Source organism: Stegodyphus dumicola, chromosome 9, assembly GCF_044657685.1.
Source record: "Stegodyphus dumicola isolate Sdum_Otavi_A_Nest chromosome 9, ASM4465768v1".
NCBI lineage: Eukaryota > Metazoa > Arthropoda > Arachnida > Araneae > Eresidae > Stegodyphus > Stegodyphus dumicola.
In genome coordinates this window covers 173353785-173370590 of record NC_140776.1, presented here as the reverse complement: position 1 = coordinate 173370590, position 16806 = coordinate 173353785, and the positions used below count along the sequence as shown (strand labels likewise).

General features: G+C 31.9%; 1 protein-coding gene across 3 annotated transcripts in view; it reads right to left on the bottom strand.

The window, feature by feature from the left end:
• Rbsn-5 (Rabenosyn-5) overlaps positions 1-16169 on the bottom strand; it is a 53524-nt gene extending 37355 nt beyond the window's left edge. For 2 of the 3 annotated variants that reach the window (XM_035357744.2, XM_035357746.2), the window contains exons 1-3: positions 16026-16169; positions 11496-11675; positions 5208-5336 (exon numbers count right to left, since the gene is read on the bottom strand). In XM_035357744.2, the coding sequence (XP_035213635.1) occupies positions 5208-5336; positions 11496-11661 (295 nt within the window). In that variant the 5' untranslated portion in view covers positions 11662-11675; positions 16026-16169. Of the gene's footprint in view, positions 1-5207; positions 5337-11495; positions 11676-15926; positions 15945-16025 lie in introns of those variants that run through there. The other variant, XM_035357745.2, reaches the window with a different exon arrangement.
• Positions 16170-16806: the final 637 nt, after the last annotated feature.

The following is a 16806-nucleotide window of genomic DNA, read 5'->3' as shown; positions in this document are numbered from 1 at the left end:
CATATCTATTTAACATTTTGATAACCGATGATTTGATGTCTGGAAATGCATATCCATACTAATCCTCCTGGGGTGTCAATACAGAGAAGTCTGTGAAGCTACTGGCTAGGATCTATACCTAGGCAGTATCGGCCATGGAAGTATAAAATCACTGAGCCCCACGAGCTGTGCATGTTCATGGGTAAAACTGTTCAAGTTCATTCAAGTGGCCCACAGGGTAAGGTGGAGTAGGCCCCAAGTTAGACCCAGTGCAGGCTTTGATCATACTGCATAGTAGCATTTTGCAGGTAGCATTTTCTAACAACTAGTCAGTCCCACCACTGTGAAACCTGGGAACTGGGAGTGATGACCCCACGTACCAGGAGGTAGCAGTGGGTTCAAGAGATATCTTTCAATGTTTGCTGCCTTGGATTGTGGCCCCAGGCTTAATGATATACTTTATTCTCTCGAATTATTCACCACTCACGTTATATACAAAGCTCAGCTATAATTTCTTAATTGTTAAAAATTCTCTAAAAAATTAAATTTCTTAATTGTTAAAAATTCTCTAAAAAATTAATGTTCTGAGAAAAAGATATAGCTTGTTTACCTGATTTAAGATTTCCCTGTTTCTTCAGTTTTTTAAACATTCAAACCTTTTAAGATAATTAATCAGCTGTATTTTTTCCCCCAGGAAACAATTCTCAATTTTCTAGAGTTTCTGAAACATGCTATCTAATTTAACACTAAACCTTACGAAGCTCTTATTTTTACCTGACTGAAAGCTGGTAACATTTTAGTTCAAATTAGTGAAGTAATTTTTGTAAAATATTAATTTTAATTCTTATATTTATCAAATAAATTCCTTCATTATACATACATTATTAAAAAAGGATGGATTATTTATTAAAAAAGGATGGACTTCATTAATATATGACTGAGAAACCAAAATTATTTGGAAAATGTAGATCAATTTTTCATTTTATTTTGGAAAGAGATATCAAGGTTTGAAAGCAATGTTTCTCATTCTCTCAGAGGGAATTTGATGACTGGATGAACCGTTTTCTGCCTAATATAGACGTTTTCTCAAGAGGTCAACAGTCCATGTAGGGCCATAAAAATGTGTTGGCAGAACGCATATTTAGTATACATATTTATCCATACTAAATAGTCAGCATATACTTATTCAGTTGTGATGAATGAACCATTTTCAAAAAGGTAATCCTCATAAAATTTGACCAATATATTAAAATCACTGATGCTCAGTCAGTGAAATCGTGAAAAGGAAGAAAGAATATCTTTATGAACTAAAAACCTATTCTGATTTTGAAATGAAAACATCCAAAAATGGAAGAAAGAGAGAAATACAGTAATATAATTTGAGATCAATAATATCCCCACTGGACCAATTGACTTGTCATTTATTTGTCCTCGCAAATATATAATATAGTATCTTGTGTTTCTCATCCATTGCTCTTTCTTTCAAAAGAAGTGTCTCAAAATGATCATCTACTTTTTTTTCTGATGTCCAACAATGGATCTTGAAGCACCTGGGCATGTTTTACCCCAACAGCCAAATCCAAATCTTCTTTTTCTAAGCATCTACTTCATAAAATGCTGCTGCTAAATACAAATTACAAAAGGGCAAGTCATAAATTTCATAATGTGGATGGAGCTGATTAATTCCATGGCACCAGTTGACACATCACGCTCAGTCCAATAGTTAATTTTTCATCCAAACCTTCCCATACAGCAGCCTGAAGTTCAAAGAAAATCATTATAGAGTCATGCCACTCCTCTTATCTTGTGCAGTATAGTTTCTTTAAATACATTTTTTTTTAATTCAGGGTAAAACTCATATATTGTTTTTCATAAAACTTGCCTCTTTGCAGTGTTAAGAGTCCACACTCAGATTTTCAAAATTGTCAATGAAATACTTTGTGCAGTTGTAGAAGTAACAATAATGAAACATACACACAAAAAAAGTTCATAAATCTTCATCTGCTTCTAGTCAAAATACCTCAAAGAGAAAGACGATAGCTCGATAGTTGCAACATCAATTGTTTTATAAAATAAGACAGAGAAATATTTCAATTTTTTATCAGTTCTATAATTTTTCCTTGTATCAGAAAACCAAAGATTTCATTTTTTGTTTTACATTAAGAAACTTGTATATTGTGAATTTTTCTTTGCAGTTCATAGCTGATCATCCAGAAGTTTATCTCGAGACTGAATGGTAAATCTTGAGATAGCCCTGAAATCTCCTTCATTTTTAGAGGTAAGTTATCCAAATCAACTGATCCCTATGCTTGCCAAATCTTAATTTCCACAATATTATGGTTTTTATTATGAATTTCAGTCACTCTTGATTCTCTTTAGGCTCTTTTATTTTATTTGACACGATAAAATATCTACAGTTTGTTGTCATGTACTCCTTCAGTTGGTGTAGTGAAAAAAAATTTTTTTGTGATTCTCCAAGGTATTATGGTTTCTGAAATACTGCAAGGTAGGTACATTTCCATTTCTCAAAACCTTCTTGCACCAAATAGCCAACAGATTGTGAAGATGTGCATCCAACATAATGCAAAACAAAAAATAAATATTTGAAATGGTGCATCTTCTATTTTACAGTATGCCAGGTAGGAATACTTTCTAAACTATGCATACTGAAATTTTTTGGAAAACTTTTCGTCTGAAGCACTATTTGATGGTAACTCGCAATTTTTGGATGGCTTCATTGAAAGTTTTGACAACTTCAAATAACCTTGAGCTTTTTGCAAGACTTTTTATTTGTTTTAGTAGCATGATGCCATTGCTATCCACATTTAAAGAGAGCATTACAAATTCTCCTCATTATTATTAATACTATGACTATTGCAGGAATTGGAACTAGAATTGCAACATTATACCATCAATAAAACAGTGCTACTACTACAAATAAGGAACTACTATGATCATCACTAGAGCTATTCTGAACTACTTCAGCTTCCCTCTACAATATTATTTGTTTACAATATATATTTGTTTACTCAATACAACTCTCTACAATATATATTTGTTTACTCAATACAACTCTCTACAATATATATTTGTTTACTCAACAAAGAAGCTTTTTTTCTCCCCCCCCCTCCTTTTTAGAATCTGGAATATTAATAACTAGCGACCCGCTCCGGCTTCGCACGAGTATAAAATATATAGCCTATGTCACTCACTGAAAAAATGATTAAAATCAATCCAGTAGTTTTGATTTATTCATTACTGCCCGTGGCCCGCACACGTTAAATTTGGAGTAAAACAATTCCCCTTTCCCTATACCATGAAGATTTCCTGCTATATTTGGAATATCTAAATTCATACACTACATTTTTACTTATTTACTTTTTACATTTTTACCTATTTATTTTATTTTTACAACAATTAATATATTTGCATTTAACTCTAAATTTTAACCAAGATCTTAACAGAAAATTCCAATCCATAAATTATGGTTTTATTTAATCTAATTTTATCTAACCTTATGTACTTGTAATTACAATAAGTGCGATTTAAAAATTAACCTTAGAATAGAATATCATTTATATTTTAAAACTACTATCATACAATTATTTATCATAACTTACTTATAATTACTGATACGTTGTCGCGCTGTAAAGCACGTTTTTATTAAGTATATTGTTATTTTCCTCGCTAGAGAGCTCCGATAATAAACGCATTCGATCGCTGTTAAATTCAAAGTGCTACAGGGAGAACCGCGGCCTCTGACGCACTATTTATAGGCACGCTCCCGCCGCCCCGGTCGGCCGGTACCGCCGCAAATGCTACGTCCCTCAATTTTTAAATCTGTACACCTTTTCTACTTAGTACATTATTTTGATAAATCTCGTAGGGTTCAGCCTGCGTTTGCAATGTAAGTGGAAAAAATGCAATTATTTACAACATCACATTAGAAACCTCAAAAATAACAGTATTTCTCCACTATTTAATGGACGTTAATATACATATAAACCTTCCTCTTCAATCACTCTATCTATTAAAAAAAACCGCATCAAAATCCGTTGCATAGTTTTAAAGATTTAAGCATACATAGGGATATAGGGACAGAGAAAGTGACTTTGTTTTATACTATGTAGTGAAAATATGTTTATATAATTACTCATGCAGGAATTTATAGTATCATAAAACGAAAAATTTAATTGACCGAGGGTAATGCCATGATTGAGGGCATTAAGTAATCACAATAATTTAACAATTTTAACATAATTCAAATTTTCTAAAATAATGCTCAATTACAATAAGTATTATTTTCAGCAATATTCTCTAATGGAAACTAAGAGAAATTTTCCAAAACATTAATCACTAATGCCAAAGTACCAAATTTATCAAATATCAAACCTTATGACTTAAATACATCAAAACACTTTATTACTACGAACTTTACTTACCTGACAAGAAGAATCACAAAAGTCACTACAATATTTTTTATAATATAATAAAAACACACTAAAATAACTAACCAAATATTGTTTTCGACTGTGTCAATGTTACAAGTACAAGTGGAACAACTACAAAAGCAGGAAAATTGTCAAGTCTGTCAAGCCAGACAGCAATTCTGCAACATTTTTTCTTTTCTTTTTTTTTTAAAGGGGGAGGGAGATTAAGAAAAAATAAGTGTAATTTTTTTTTTTTAAATCAAGAATTCTAGTTTAGCTCTGAGGAAACTGCAGCCCTATAGCACATTCCTTCTCCCCTGTATTTGCTGCTGAACTGTTTTAATAAAATTTCTTATTTTATTTTAGAAAGTGATTGAGGCACATTCATACAGTCAAAATTTAAGGAAACAGACCAGCATAACACTAAGACATAAAATTATCTTTATGATTACAGAGCTTTTAACAATACAGTTTAACATAAGCTCAACATTCTTAATTCAGAAAGAACATGCTCAATAAGATCTTCAAACAAAACTTATGTGAAAAGTAATAGCAAAATCTTCCAAGCCTTTTGAGAAAGTCATTTCAAAATGCAGATTTACATATATTTTTGCTATTCTCAAAAACAATATTATCTAGACAACACTAAATTGAAGCATTGCATTTATATATTCTAAAGATGGATGACAGTAAATTTCATGTAACATGTATTTGTTTCTATAGCAATTTTTAAACGATCCTTTTCAGAATTGATTTATCTGATTTAGCTTCCTTTTTTTTAAATTAATTTAAACATACCAACTTCTTGTTTTTGCCATGGTATGCTTGGAGAGTCTAGTGGAAGTGTATCTGATTCAAAAGAAGCTTTGCTCACATCATCATTCCCTTGTACAGTATCTTGTTTCAAAATCTTTCTTTTAGCCTTATCTGTAAACACATTTTCAAATTGATTATAAGCAATTTAACAATAATACAAAGTAATATATTATTTAAACTTTACTTAAAAATACAATGTAAATTTTTAATATATTTATTTAATTAATCATTATTTTTTTAAATGTTGGATGTATCTGCAGATAACCAAATTTTACCATTTGAAATACTGGTCCTAAAAAAGCTTGCTGCAGTGTTTCACAGCATTGACCATATTATAAAACCCATTCTTATTCACGAGAAAGTATTCAAACACAAGTATATCTGATATTTTATGTTAAAATGTACTAGTAACCTGACCACATATTTTTGGAGGTAGGGAAATCAAAGGGCCAATAAAATGTTTGGTACTACTCTTATATGCGCCCTCAGGTCGCCGAATGCGGCGATATGTGTTGTGTGCTGGTTTTTGGCAAGATTGTGTGTTCTGTGATGGTTTTGGGGGCGATGTTAGTTTCTATGGCAACCCTTTTTACGTGGAAACTTTGATTTTACTGTAGTGGTTTCAGTTGCTAGTTGGTTCAGGTATTTAAGTGATTTAATGAATGACGTGTTGGCAAAATTTTAATTGCGTGCCTGGTAACAACTATTTTTTCGGGTGGCTGGAAATTCTACAAGTATTTAAGAGAAGAAGGTTTTGAACATTTATTTGTGAAAGATAGTATTGATTTTGTGGATAGTGAGTCTGGCTCTCACATAAACATGATAGAGATTACATGGCAACATGTTAAAGCTACGTTGCCTACTCATAATCAGAAATGCGATTTTGTGTTTTATTTGGTGGTTCATATATTAATCCATCGTTGTTCTGAAATGGGAGAAGATGCTTTTAACAAATTTGTGGTGGAAATTGTTTTGGTGATGTTTGAAATTGGTAGTTCTGCTGTTCGAAGAAGCATTCATTCATGTAAATTTTATTTTATTCTTGTTCTTATATTTGTAGAATGTTATGTTCATTGTTTTTTTAGTATGAATTTCTGTCATTATTATTGTTTTTTTAAATTGTTTGAAATTTATTTTAGTTTATTTTGTTGATTAGTGCGCAATGCCTAGATTGTGCAATTCGTAGATTTTTTTAAAGTTTAAACAGAACGCTGTGTACATGGTATTCTTTGAAATTTATTGTTGTTATGTTAATTTATTAAAGCAAGTTGTGAATAGTTCATAGACTCCTTTACTGCCTAGATTGTGCAATTTGTAGATTTTTTTTTTTTAAGTTTAAACAGAACGCTGTGTACATGGTAGTCTTTGAAATTTATTGTTGTATTGTTAATTTATTTAAGCTAGGTGTGCTTAGTTCTTAGATTCCTTCACTGCATAGATTGTGAAATTCTGTGATTTTTTTTAAGTTACAACATATCCCTGTGTACATGGATTCTTGTCAAATATTTTTGGTTAGTTGCTTTTGCCATCTAAATTTTTCGTTTATGTTTCGAAGTTTAAATTGTGTGTTCAAAATGTGGTTTTTGCATCCACAAAAAGCGCATTTTTTGAGATATTTTAGGATTAAAGTTCGAAATGTAGGCAAAAATTTAGATAGTAATATGGAACCGTAGAGCTTCTCGCCAAATATTTTTGGTGAGAAATTTGTTGCCAAGTGAGGGCATATATAAGAGTAGTTCCAGATGTTTTTATAATCAGACATCTTAAAGTATCAAGGAGAGAGTTGCATGCCAATTTTAAAATTAGGCTAGGCTATATCTTAAATTGGCAATGACTTCAAACAGAAGTACTTCAAAAGAAACTGACATATCCATAACAAAATAATACAGCTTGCAAAAATCCTTTACTTTTCTAACGCATAAATTTTTATGAAGTGAAAAATTACTGGTATTTATGTATTGTCACAGAAGTCATCAGATTAACATAATTACCAAACTCTGTCAACCACTAAAGTAGACCCCCAATTATCCGCGCCTGCCGCACAAAGTTTTTTTTTTATTTTTTTTATTTTTTTTTTTTTTACAAGCGTAAAGCAAAGAAAATAAAAGTGTTCATGAAACTGAGCAAAACGTTAAATTTGCTAACATCGTGCTTATTTATGGCAAAAATATCCCAGGCCTTCTCGGAACCTTCCCCTCTGATGAGTAAGTGATTTCTTACTCACACTTGCAGTGCCCGCTCCACGCCCCTTTCGTCTAAATCTTACTGACACGTCCACTTCCTCCCACTTGCCATTGTTAGTTTAAGCCTGATGGTGTTTGTGAATTGGTTGGAGTTAATTTCTTATCTTTTATTGTGTTCAGTGCTTGTGCTTTTTGGTTTTGTTTTTTCATTACTGATTTAAAGTGTCAGGAAAACGGAAGAAGGTTGTGTTGACGACTGCGCAAAAACTAGAATTAATTTCCAAAGTAGCAAACGGCGCTACAAGGCAGCAGATGGAATTGGATTACGGAATCGTGGAAATAACAGTGCGTGACATTCTAAAGCAAAAAGACAAACTGGTAAACTTTGCATCAATGTCGGACAGTGTTTCCGTTATGAAAACACGAAAAACTATAAAGGGAACTATGAAAACACCTTTGATGAGCTAGTGTGTGTGTGTGTGTGTATGATTATGGCAAAGCCTCGAGGGCTATCTGCCTAAGAGGAGGGATGCCTTCGTGGAGGACTTTCTAAGCGAAACTGTTTTTTATACACGTTACACATGGGGAATACCACGAAAACGCCCATGCAGCCAGCCCGTTCGCAGGATTCGAACCTCGGACTGAACTACCAGTGTTCAGCGATTTTACCGCTCGGCCGCTGGTGGGCTTTTGATGAGCTAGACACAGCATTGACAGAGTGGTTAGCTCAAGTTCGAAAAGAGGGTACTCTTGTAAATGGTCCTATCATTGCGGCGAAGGCAAAAACCTTTTTTGAGTTGTTAGGCCTGAAAGGAAATTTTGATGTGTCTTCTTGCTGGTTGACTCGTTTTAAGCAGCGACATGGAATTCGAGAAATTGGACTTCATGGTAAGAAACTTAGTGGTGACCAACAAGCAACTGACGATTTCCACCATGAATTTGAAGAATTTGTTTTAAAAGAAGAGCTATCTTTTGAACAAATTTACAATGGCAACGAATTGGGACTTTTGTGGAAATGTCTTCCCACTCACACTTTAGCATTTGAAAGTAAAGCGGCAGGTCATAAAAGCAGCAAGGAAAGGATCACTATCATGTCTTGCAGTAACGCTACCAGTGGACATAAACTTAGACTTGTTGTCATTGGAAAGTAAAAAAAAAAAAAAAATGAGATCTTTCTAAGGCACAATGATAGAAAATTTGCCTGTTGATTACTTTAACCAAAAAAAAAAAAAAAAAAAAAGGATGGATGAACCGAAACATTTTTCAAGAATGGTTCAAAAAAATCTTTGTTCTTCAAGTGCATAAACATCTTAAATCGAAAAACCTGCCTGAAAAAGCTGTGCTATTGATCGACAATGCACCTTCTCACCCAGCAACAAGCGTGCTAAAGTCTTCTGATGGACAAATTTTTGCAAAGTTTCTCCCCCCAAACGTTACTGCGCTAATCCAACCCATGGACCAAGGAGTCATTGCAACAATGAAGAGAACATACCGAACCAAGCTGCTAATGACTAAAATTGAAGAAGGTTATGATCTGAAAGAGTTTTGGAAACACTACACAATCTTGGATAGCATCTATGATATTGCATCTGCATGGGACTCAGTGAAACTGTCAAGCCTTGTCAAATCATGGAGAAAACTCATGCTTAATGTTGTAGCCAACAACAACCTAACCCCTTTGAGTTGTGAGGAAGAGAATGAAGATGTAGACATGCCCACGCCAACTCTTGCCGATATGGTGAAAAGAGTTCCAGGTGGTGAGAACATCGATACTGAAAATATTAACGAGTGGTTGGAGTGTGATTTCAACGAACCTGGCTTTGAACGCTTGACAGATGATGAAACTGTGAAGAAAGCAAGGGGAGAGACCGAGAATGAAGGAGAGCAAAGTGAAGGCGAAGAAGAGCCCACTGTGCAGATGCGGACGACTCACGAAGCGGCTTTGCAACAAGTCGAAGGACTGCTGAGCTATTTGGAAGAACAAGACGATGCGGAGTTGCCCGAGAAACTTATGCTACGAAAAATGCAATCTCGGATCAAGAGAAAATGCTTCCAAAGCAAGAAGCAAACACAAATGACTGATTTCTTCAAAAAGGTGTAGTTTTACAGTTATGCTTTTGTAATTACATAATACATTACAATATTAAAACAGTACATATGCATTAATTTTTCTGTGTATCCTTTACGACTCTTGTAAGCACTTTTCTGTTTTCATTAACAAAATGCATTTTAGGCTAGTTTTGAGTGATATACTAAAATATTAAGTGTTAGTTAAACATTTCCTGCTGTTTATTTCACATTTTATTGTACAAAAAATGATTTTTCAAAGTTGGAATAACTGTTTTCTCTTGTGCTATACCCATTTTTAGCTTTTCTCGGATTATCCGCATTTTTTGTTATCCGCGGTGTCCGCGCCACCCAATTCCGCGGATAATCGGGAGTGTACTGTATGTGTATAAACATTCTTAAGGCAACCATGTTCATAACAACCCTTGGATCAAGCAACAACATAATTTTTGTATGTGTTCTTTTTTCCTGTATTCCAAGTTCCAATGGTTTTTATAGACAAATTGAGTTCATTTTTGCCTTCAACTCAATTTTAAAGTATGGCTTGTGGAATATGCCAGCAATAGAATAAACTTCGATAAAATTTCTGCACGAATACAACTTTTTCTCACAATATTACTAATGAAAAGAAAGCTGAATAGACAGAAGAACAGCGCTAAAAAATTAGAGCATGGAAATAAATGCTAAAAACTGGAGATATATCATATAATCCTTATTTAATAATAAAAATCTGTATTAATATTTTTAAAGGTGTGTTTTCTTCTTGATATGTTGTCTATATGCATGCCAGCTTAAGATAAACATTTGCAGTTTCGGATTTTTTTTTTTTTTTTTTTTTTTTTAAATGGGCCAAAAATCTGTAACTTGCACTTGATATGTAATTTTCACCATTTTGTTTGTAAAGAAGCTACAAAATTTTACCAAGGTTTTTGACTTAATACACAAGTACCAAAATACTATTTAACCCTCTCAGCGTTAAGGCTGGAAAATTACGTACAGAAGGTTGCCTTCTACATTCATTATACAAGAAAATTTCTGCTAGCTTTTAACGTATCTGATTTCAGTTTGGATGTATATTGGAAGAAAAGGAATCAAGGTACAAAATGAAAGAGTCATTTTTTAATTAAAATCAAGAAAATATCCCTTATTCATGACATTTTGAGGAACTTTGAAATTTCAAGGCTAAACCCGTTAACGCTCAGAGGGTTAAGTCACAGTTTAATAAAAGTTTAATTTACTGCATAATAAACTTAACTTTCTAATAGATCTGTTATGCAGTTAACTAACTAATATAACTACATAATAGATCTATTAGAAAATCTTCAAAGAAATTATCAAGAATTGTAATTCCTATTCTTCCCTATTAATTTTCCTATTCTTCCCATTAATTTCCTTGCAATTTTCAACAACAATATTTGGCACGTGTTAGGGGAAAAATTATAGGGGAAGTAAATTTTTCACACTTTACTCATTTTTTTTCAGTAAACAATTTTATTATTAAATCTAAAAACATTTATGAATATATATATATATTATTGAATTATTTATGAATATATATATGTAATATTATATATGAATATATTATGTAATATTATTTATGAATATATATATGTAATATGTATTGAATTATTTATGAATATATATATGTAATATGTATGGTAATATCTTTATTATATATTATTATTATTTATGAATATATATATATATTATTATTATATAAACATTTATGGATATATATATATATATTTGTATATAGTCAGTATGATATGTTAACAATTTATTTTATGAATTTATTCACACTTTTTCCTAAAAATATGTTGCTTTTTATTGTTATGAACAAATTTTATTTAATGATCTTTCTAAATTAAAATTTAAGGACATTTTATTTACTTACTGTATGTTTAACTCATTGTAAATTCTTAATTTATATGCTAAAAAAACAATAAGTCAACTATGGAAAAGCCAAACATATATTTCTCATTAAAAGAAAAAACATTCATTATAAATATTTTATTTTTACCAATGAAGCCTTTAAGAGCTTGGAAAACATCATGATCTTCAGAGGAATGGCTGATTTCAAAATGTTCTTGCAGTTGATCTACAGTCTGGAGATCATATAAGCAAATTGGACATAAAAGGCCTTCTCGTATTTCACCCTCAGAAATTCCAGAGGATGACTTAGCCATGTGGAATGTTTATGCTGCAAAATAAATGTCTATATTTGAGTTCACAAATAGGATGTACAGTGGTTGATGATAATTGAATGCAATAATTCTTTCATGGTAAATAAAAAAATGCAATGTCTATCGTACAATCCATTCAATTTTAAATAATTAGAAACAATACCATGGACATGATTAGATAATTCTGAAATACTAGAATTAACAATTTATTCTGATATAATTCTTCAAAATTTTATTTTTCTTCATCAGTAAGAGTATCTACAAATTACATATTGAATTGAACATAAGGGGAAAAAAACTGCTCAATCAACTTATAATGAAACAAATCACATTTCTATTAATTTTTGCCTTCAGTTAAAACTATGAGATTAATGAAAGCACATCATTCAAATGGATCTATAATTTGGGGACAACAGCCTATTAAAAAAAATTGAGGCATTCTATGATTATCCGTACCCAATCCCATGAATATGAACAAATGACTAAAAAAAAAAAAAGGTTTATATGGAAACAAATTAAAACTCGTATTTATTATTGAAGAAAAACTTTACTTCCAACATTTAAAAATTACATTATTATTTTGCTTGTCGTTAATTCTCAAAACCAATAATGGTATCATACAGGTCTACTTAATTACTTCGGTTATTATTATGTAGTCAGGTGAGAAAGATTTCCTAAATGTAAAATAAATGTTTGTAGATCTTAAATACGTCTTAAACTATTTTAAAAAAAACTCTTCTCTCAGCTAACAACACTGACAGCAATTGTGAGAAACATATGCAGTAGTATTTAAACATTATGTACCCATATGATGACAAGGTACATATGAATTCTAAAATCTGGTTACTCAATTCAGAAAAGGTCCAGAATTCTAGCTATGTCTGGATCACAATTTCCCTGACAAGAAATGTAAAAAAGCTTTGAAACATAGTACAGTCAAAAGTCTTTAATCCAGACTCGTCGGGACTTCGGCGATTCTGGATTATCGATTTTTCCGGATTATAGATCATCAGTTTAAATCTGGTAAGGTGACATGCAAAAATTATAAAATTAAAAATATGAAACTGTAATTTATGAAATAAAGAACAATTATGATCTAAACGGTATCAAAATTTACAAAAAAAAAAAGCTTAATATTTATTTGTTTACTTTATTAAACATTTCTTTCAACGCAAGCATGCGTAAAGCATACGTTATGCTAGAAAATTGCAACCAGAAAACTATTTGATGTGTATTCGTGATATTCATAATGAATTTGATTTAAATCATATCAAAAACAGGGTACATCGAGATGAAATACTAAATTTAGTAATGAATTATAAGCCGAATAAAATAAAAACATCTGCCCTGAAGATAAGGATAGCGCTGACAGATCAACTTCCAGTTCATTGTGTGCCGCAACGCCCCCCTCCCATACACACAGAGCAGCGAGAAATTGATAAACAGATTTCGGAATGGTTAGAGAAACAAAGGATAGGCCTTTATCCATTTTTTCAACAATTCCACTTTTTGTTTGATGGACATCGGAACATGCTTTCGCTTTGTAGATCCTTTGGCAGCTCCAGAATCGGAAATTCTTTTTGACATAATCGAAAGTTCAAGCTTACTTTTATAAAATTGCTCTAACAGTCTGCAAAAAATAATAAGCCGGATCCAATTCGAAGATTAAGGAACAATGCAATCTGCAACATTAACTGAAATAGATAATTAGATAATTTTAGCTTAGCTTATACCATCCGTTATACATTATACGCACATTAAGCGCATGCATACACGCATATGCGCATGCGTAAAGGTATTACGTGCATGCATGAACGCATATGCACATGCGTGAACGCATTCTGCGTTGACGCATGCACAGAAAGTTTGTAGCTTTGAGGTCCGGATTATAGATCATTCCAGATTATGGGCGTCCGGATTAAAGACTTTTGACTGTATATATTTATAATTTACGAATTAGAGGTATATCTTTCAGGGAAGTTATTCATTGCCAAAAATATCACATTTAATTGGTATAACACTGTTGGAAAGCTTGAAGACAAATCACTTTGAAATGATCTGTGATAATTTCCTGGGTGCTGTCCAAAAGATTAAACCAACTACCCATCAATTGAATTCTTGATCTAGAAGTACTGAGAAAGTGCTCAGATCTGTGGACAGATGATACGGAACTACCATGATGCAATTTGAATTTAAACATTTAATAATGGTCACTGCTAAGTGACAAGAAACACTATAATGAGGCACCAACCAAGTACCTCAAATTCCAAATAAATGACTCTTCTTTGAAGCCTTTTCAAGCTTCACAGAAGTAATGCCAATTCATTACTTGCTCATAAGGCAAAAATTCCTAGTGAATAATCACCTGATAGTTGATAAAGCAATAATTTTAACGTGGATTTCTTTATCTCTACTTTTCTAAAATGTAATGATCTCCTGGTGTTCCACTCCTAGTTTTGATACTTCATTTGTACATTGTATTCGAAAATCCAAGCTCTGTCATCAATTATCACTTTTTTGAAGAAATTCTGATACTTTGCTACCATTTAAAATTAGGCAATCAAAGTGTAGCTTAGACTTTAAGTAAAACTATCAATTTTGAGGTCATTTCGATACAAGTGCAAAAGTCAACTTATTCAGTGGAATCTAAACACTGGCCACACTGGCAGTGTTCAAATGCTTTGTATACTGGGCCATCAGTAGCTCTTTATAAATAATCACACATCTGCACATTAAATTGAATGAAATAATATAAACCTATATTATTTGAGTTATAAATGTATTTCCCGAAATCAATAAGATCTGAATACATAAATACCTTTTGAGAGAGAAAATAATAATGTATACAATTTTTTCATTTTTTTATATTAAGCCTTTTATTACTACTAAGAACATATAGTGAATAATAATTTCAGAATGCAGCAATTCCTTTTTATCTGCATCGTGTGAAGACCATCAGTAAAACTAAATGAGCAATGTGAGCAAAATAAGATGAAAGAATTACATCAAGTGGCTGCCATTACTCGATGAAGAAGGTGAGTCTACTATGAGTAAAAAATATTAAGGATGGAGAATGTCAGATGCATATTTGCATTTTTCTCTGGGAAATGGAAAACATCTAAGACAGTCGATACAGTTGCTATGATGATTGAGAATTTGAATAAAAGAAATTTCTGAATATCATTTTGAGTTGTATCTCCTGCTGAAGAACTGCTCTCCAAGTTAAAGCCTGCTTATTGGTTTTCTGCTCATCTTCACTGCAAATTTGCTGCTGTGATTCCACATCAGAATTCTGAAGGAACTATGTACACAAAATTTCTAGCTTTGGATAAGTGTCTGCCACGACGTAATTACTTGCAAGTTCTTGAAATAGGGAACAAAAGCGAGGCAGTAGATATAAAATATGATCCAGAATGGTTGTGCATTCTTCAGACCACTGATCATTTGTTAAACACATCGAAAACGTGTGTTTATATACCAGGACCTGGAGGTAAAGAAAAATGGGATTATACTCCGTCGAAAAAAGATATACAAAGAATTACCGAACTCTTTAAAGGCAATTTTAAGGTACCAAACAATTTTTCAGTCACAGCTCCAACTTATGATAATTCTCAAACAAGCAATGATTTTACTGTAAAAAATTATATCATGGTGGATATATAAATTTTGAATGAACCAAGGCATGTTGATAATCTGTCTGAGTGCTTTGTTTTGAAGAACCTGGATATGCTGAAGGTGAGTTTTGGCAGCGTGGTATCAGACAGGACTAGCATAATGTTGGTCAATAGATTTATATAAGATGAGATTATTTGAAGTACCCATGTGACTTCTCTGCCAAGAGGTACATAAATTAAGTTATTTACTATATTTTATAATTTTCAGTACACAAAAAAACTTCTACTTTAACACTTTTTTAATACTAACTAGTCAATTAAGTAGCTAAATAGCACAAACAGAATAAAACAACAAATTTCTATACCTGGACTTAAGGTATTACTATTTAAAGTTAGTGCTGAAATTATTACAATGAATTAAATTTTTTACATATGGAATACATTAAATTTCATGTATTTTTTAGTTCATATATTAATTTATATATGTAAGTAAACTACAATACTATTTACAATTTTTTAAAATTTTCTTAGACTAAAACAGAATTATTAGCTGAATGGTTTTACTACATTCTAGAGCTAAGAATATATTCCCTTATTTCTAGTTTTGGTGAAATAACTCGGCAGAAAATTTATGTGATTCTTAAATTTCATTACCTTAAAATTAAGACATAGCTCATTAATGCCTAATTATTATGTTAGTATTTACTGAAATTACTTTGAAAATATCGCAGCAGTTTGAAATAAAGTACTCACTGTGATAATTAATGAACGAAAAATGTATTTGTTACATTTTGCTTCTCATTTGATAAGATATTTTTAAAAAAATTTTAGGAGGATTTTCAATTTGCCTGGTTGACAGTCACGGATTAGCGGTGGAAAATAAAGAAGATTGAAAACCTAGGGTAAACAATTTACATATAAATAATAATATCATTGATAAAAAAATCGCAATATGTCTGAGAAAAAGGGAATACTAATACCAGATTTAATTTACATCCTACATTAAACAGGTGCCATGAAAAATTACTTCAACTTCCAATGTTCAGGCCTTGGCGGTAGCTCCGTGCTGTCAAAATCGTAAACAACGTTGTTGACAGGTTATCTTCACGAGAAAAAATGGGAGGAGTTACGAGATTCTCTGGGTTGCATGAAGATCTACTAATAACTTTCTCGCCAAGTAATTTGGCGTCATCGGCTCATTCTTATTTCTGGAACTGTGGTTGAAGAGTGGTCTGGTTTTGATCCGTAAGTATGCTAAAATTCTACCATAAATTTTTAATACCTTGTTTTCCAAATTTACACATTTTGCTTGATTAATTTGAAGTTGTTTGTTTTTAGATGTGCGCAATGGCAAATTTCAGGTTATTCGTCAAATAACCAAGGTTTCTATTTCTCTGGTAAGTGTTTGCTTTATATCTTATATTTAGTATTAAATATTAAAAGTAATTTTTTCATGCTCATTTTCTGTTTTATGTGCTGGTAGATTTCTGGCCGATTACCGTGTTTTTAGATAAATGCGCCGTTTTCATTTAGG